Genomic DNA, 5,376 nt, shown 5'->3' with positions numbered 1-5,376 from the left:
ATCTGTAGCAAAAGAGTACCCATGTCTCTGTGTTATAAATGACAAATAGTTGCCTTACTATTGGGAATTAGGCAAAATTAAACTAGGAGCCTTTTTTCACAAAAACTTGATTATGAAATCTAATTTTTCCTTTTCCATCAGGTGAAGAAGATATTTGGATGAAAATTAAGGAAGAAATTAGGAATGAGGATTTAGATTCAGAGACTTAAAATTTGAGATATGACTAGTAAACATTAAGTGGAGGCTACTATTCCCTAATGGAGCATCACCATGAGCACAAAAGTACCCCAAAAATGAGTCCTGGGTGCTTTATTGGGGGCTTTGATCAGTGTAACAGAAGTTGCATTAAAGAGCCTAAGGAATCAAAACTGGAATCTTCCTTTGCATGTTTTAACTGTGGCAAAACATTCAGACAGAAGCAATACATCACTGATAACCCAAGTAATTACACAGAGGAAGACTCCTGCAAGTACACCAATGGTGAAAAAGGGGTTGTTCAAAAGATGGAACCCCATAAGATATGCATGAAAAAGAAAAAAAAGTGTTTGTGTGATGAGCACATTTGTAAGGCACAGAGCCAAATACGTCACCTCAGAAAACATGCTAAAGAGATGCCATGCCAGTGCATTGAGTGTGCCAAATGCTTTAGCTCAAGCAAAGATTTCATGAAGCACCAGATAACCCATGGCATTGTGAAGTCACACGGATGTGCTAGCTGTGGGTCTGAGTTAAGCAAAGGGACAGACATTGTCGTGGGTGAAACTACAGATATGGAAGAGAAACTCTCCTTTTGTATAGACTCTGAAAATATATTAAAAGACAAGCCCAGTCTATTTGAATATTCATCAGGGATAAAGAGCTACAGTCATTCAGGCTGTGATAAAATATTCCAGCCACAGTATGACATTACAGATTTGAAAACCAAGACAAAATTTGGCTTTCATGCTCTTGGCAAAGAACCCAAGAAGGCAAAACCACAAGACCACAGTACTAATACAACAGCTTCAATAATACATGAAGAGGCTTCTAAACAAGGGAAAATCTATGTGTGCCCCGATTGTGATAAATGCTATACTCACAAAACTGACTTGCTTGCACACGAAAAAATCCATTCTTGGGCAAATTGTTGTTTTTGCCCTGACTGCGGTAAATGCTTTAAACGAAAGGGGAATCTGAAACTACACCTTACGATCCACAATAACTGTTCACAGATAAATAAAAAAGAGATCAGTGGAACCCTACTGAAGTCCAACTGTGCGGAAACACAAAAGGCAGGACATAATAGCGTTTTGTATAAATGTGTTAAATGTGGGCAGAGCTTCAACCAGAATTCAGATCTAATTCAACATAAACAAATCCACAAAAGACTATTTAGATGTTCTGAGTGCGGGAAGACCTTCCAGCAGAATTCCCATCTAGTGAGACATCAGGAAATCCACCCAGTGGACAATCTTTTTGGGTGTGGTGAGTGTGGAAAAAGTTTCAACAACAAGCGTGCTCTCTTCCGACACCAGGCAGTTCACAATGGACAGCGACCTTATCCCTGCACTGTGTGTGGCAAGCGTTTCCTATGCAACCAGACCTTCTCAATTCATCAAAGGATCCACACTGGGGAAAAACCTTTTACTTGCAGTGAATGTGGCAAAAGCTTCACCCAGAAAATCTGCCTGGTTAGGCATGAGAGAATCCACACTGGAGAGAAGCCGTACTCTTGTCCTGAGTGTGGCAAGGGCTTTGCTCGGAAAGGCAGCCTCACATCACACCAGAAGCTGCACTTCTCAGGCCCACCAAAGTCTGATCTTGAGATTGTGAAAGTCCTTATTCTGTAGCTGCAATAACACTGTTCAGAATCCTTAGCTCAAGAATTATCATCAAATGAAACTCTGTCATTTGCATTGAAGTTACAAAATATAACTAGAATTATTTTATGACCAGATGTCAAAGCTTATTTACATTCATGCAAAATCAGTACATGGTAACAACATGAACATTAAATGATGCTTACAACTATAACTGATTTTAACTGAATGTGTGATTATATTCTCTAAATTTACTGCAGAGACAGCTCAAAACTTTTTTTCCCAGGAAATGTATACTATGAATGTTAATACACATGGATTTTCATCTTTCATTTAGAGGAACGAGGCATGAGAATGTGCGGATGTGCCTCGCCCTTTCCTCCTGCTACTGGGCCCGATAATTCTAATAAATATAAAAGTTAATGCCTGAGCTAACTCTGAAAATATCCGTTAGAGTGCCTACAAGTTTTACTATGTCTCGGGAGCATTCTGGATAGTTTCTTTAATATTTGAAGCAAGAACTAAATTTCTCTAGGTCTGAAGCACGTACCTTGGGTTTCGGTGCCTCCAAGATCCACTCATGGACATTAATATTATTACCATTATAAGGTTTAGAAGTATTGGTTTCTGTTGGCTGTTATTAATATTATTAGTATTAGTGGCATTAGTAGTATGTTGGCATTCTATGCTACATACCATGAATCACGATTCATACATTCATAAAGTATTTGAAAGCTTTATTCACACATGTAGCAATATAATGGATACAGGTATACGTTTTCCCAAAGTGAAAAAGGTAAAATTCTTTAATTTACATCCAGATGTTTGCATACAAATTATTTAAAGCTCTCAGAATGGCTCAATACAATGGTTGATAATGCCATCAAATATAGCAATCTTCTACCCACGGAAACATTGTAAACACAGATTATTGTTCACAGAAGGAATGTTGGTGTACTATCTAAATCATGAGCTAAGGAGCAATTTTTACATGTACATTTAAATCTTCTAAATGATTACTAATTTGAACAAAGGGATTTTAACCTCTCATTCTATGAATACATTCCACAACGAAATATATAGCCGAGTGTGCAACTAATACTAACTCGTGGGACTCAGAAATAAGAATACAATACTTTTTTTCATACATTCAGTGCAGACCCCCATTCCCTTCCATTGTTCCATAGCATCTGTGAGTGTCAGTGTTCCAAATTTAAATAAAAAAGGACATTAAGTAGATCTGGTACCACTTCCATAAAATCAAGCCATTTTTTTCAGGGTGATTATTTGAACTTTAAATACATTTGAGTAATGCTGCTCTTTCAGGCATCCTGTATGGTCTAATGTATATATGTATGTGGTATTTGTACAGCACGATTGGGCTGACAGAAATCAGTGTGCTGAACAAGTACAAAGGCTAATGAGTTATTGTAGGGATATCTATATTTGGAGAACAGATATGCACTGCTATTGCATCATAATGTACTGCTCTTTACAGAAGCGTCAGCTTTTTCCTTGATTGGAGCAGGGCATTTCGAATGAATGAAGTGATATTGTTCCAGATCTGCATTTTCTTTTGTAACTAATATGAAACAGTATTCATATCTCCAAACTTCAGCTCTGTATACAACTATTGTACAGAACTGAACATAAGGAGATCTTTAATATTTGGTTGTATAATGCACCAACACATGACTTTACAATGCATGGCTTTACAACACTTTCATTACAATGCATATGTCTGTATCATGCATGCCTTTACCACACATGCCACACATGGTCGGAAACAACCACTCTCTATAAAACCAACTCCTGTGATCCCCTTGTTTGGTAGAGCCCCCAATTCCTCAACTTCAAGTTACTAGCCTTGGCGTCACCTTGGAGAAGGATCTGACCATGGTTTCTGAGGCGAAAAAAGTGTCAGGCTCGTACTTCAGTCTACTAAGAACCCGTAGGTAAATGTTTAAATGGTTTCCTTTGTAGTGTCGTAGGACTGTGGTACAAGGCTTTGTTCTTTCATGCCTGGATTATGGTAACTCCTTCTATCTGGATAGCCCAGCATATGTCATAAAAAAGCTGGAGGTTATTCAAAATGCAGCAGCACGAGCATTACTAGTTGTGCTGAAAAGGAACTCCACATGCCCACTGCTCTTGGAACTTCACTGGCCGCCGATCAAATAAAGAATTAAATTCAAAGCCTTTGCATTGCCCACAGGTTAAATTATTCGGCAAGCATTAATATTCTCCAGCATCTCATTATGCCATACACCACCCCCAGAGCACTGAGGTTAAACAATCTCTCACTTCTCAATATTCCCAGAATCAAGAGCGCAAGAGGAGGAGGTTGATTATTTTCATACCTCTCTGCTAAACTGTGGAATACTCTCCCTGTTCAGCTCAGGTCAAATAACAATCTATTACATTTTAGGAAGCAACTCAAATGCCATCTCTTTCCATAAGTTTTGGACAATATCTTCATATACCCTGTGTTCAATGAGCTTCTTCTCTCAGTGCCGGGATGCCCGTTGCTGGGTAGGCATTGCGCTCCATGAGCCTGATTATGAGTTTGGCAGTCCAACAGCTCAACCGCCGTATCCTCTACAAAACCGCTGTGCTGGTGATTGACGGATGTATGACGTTAGCACGCATACTATTACCACGCATACCTTTACAACGCGGTATTTACAACGAATACCGTTACAACGCATAGCGCTTTGAGGTGCTGGATAGTGGTAAGTATAATTTTATATTCCAACTCCAGTCCCCGTGGACACTAGGGAAGGTGTTGGATATAAAATTAAACTTATTCCCTATCCTAGAGCGCCCCCCAGAGCAATGCGTTGAAATGGTATGCGTGGTAATGCCTGCGTTGTAATGGTAGTGCGTTGTAACAAATGCGTGCTAAACGTTGTATACCGTGATTGACCACCCACTGTATTATGAGTTATGCTGTCTGAAACAACGGCCATTGCGGTCTTCCTGCTGGGACCGCAGTGGTCTGCAATGTTGGGGTTGTGTTCACAGACGCCTACAGGTCTGTGGTCCACCCGCCAAACGTATTATGACTAAACATTGTACTCGCGCTCTTCCAGTGGCCGCCATGATATACATGAAAAAAATACTACAACAGTGACCACTGTATAGATTTAAAAATTACACTGCTGATGGGCTTTGGCGTATGACCTCAACTCTAAATCTCACTGTGAAACACACCCCATCTCTGACCAGCATAATTTGCTTACCAACTGCAGCCCATAAGACAGGCAACCCTTTTCTCAGCTACCCATTTTATCTTCTCATTTAACACTTTCAACCATCTGTAATTTTTTTGCACCTTTTTACCTGTATCACTTGTTTATTTTTCCTTTCATATACTCACTGACATTTATTTTTCTCATCATGCCTGTCAAAAGTAAAAAACATGCTTCATTGAGCAAGAGATGATTCTTATGATGGATGAAATCACTAGAGTAGAGCACTGAATTTAAGTTCCCTTGTCTTGTATACTCCCCTCAGTAGGAAAACAGAAATGTGGGACAAGATAGTCAACAGAGTGAATGCTTCTGGCCATCCCAGC

The 5,376-nt window shown here is 39.5% G+C and overlaps 1 protein-coding gene across 1 annotated transcript; it reads left to right on the top strand.

Moving 5' to 3' along the window:
• The first annotated feature begins 257 nt into the window (after positions 1-257).
• On the top strand, positions 258-1,829 carry LOC147685042 (uncharacterized). The gene has a single exon (XM_086942414.1). The coding sequence runs from the start codon at positions 258-260 to the stop codon at positions 1,827-1,829; it is 1,572 nt and encodes a 523-aa protein (XP_086798540.1).
• Positions 1,830-5,376: the final 3,547 nt, after the last annotated feature.

Source organism: Lissotriton vulgaris, chromosome 10 (assembly GCF_964263255.1).
Source record: "Lissotriton vulgaris chromosome 10, aLisVul1.2, whole genome shotgun sequence".
Taxonomy (NCBI): domain Eukaryota; kingdom Metazoa; phylum Chordata; class Amphibia; order Caudata; family Salamandridae; genus Lissotriton; species Lissotriton vulgaris.
The sequence above is the reverse complement of the archived record's forward strand: the minus strand, read 5'-3'. Positions and strand labels throughout refer to the sequence as shown.

What these genes read in the sequence shown, in the direction of transcription:
- LOC147685042 (XM_086942414.1), top strand. Translation starts at nt 258, where the DNA reads ATGGAGCATCACCATGAGCACAAAAGTACCCCAAAAATGAGTCCTGGG.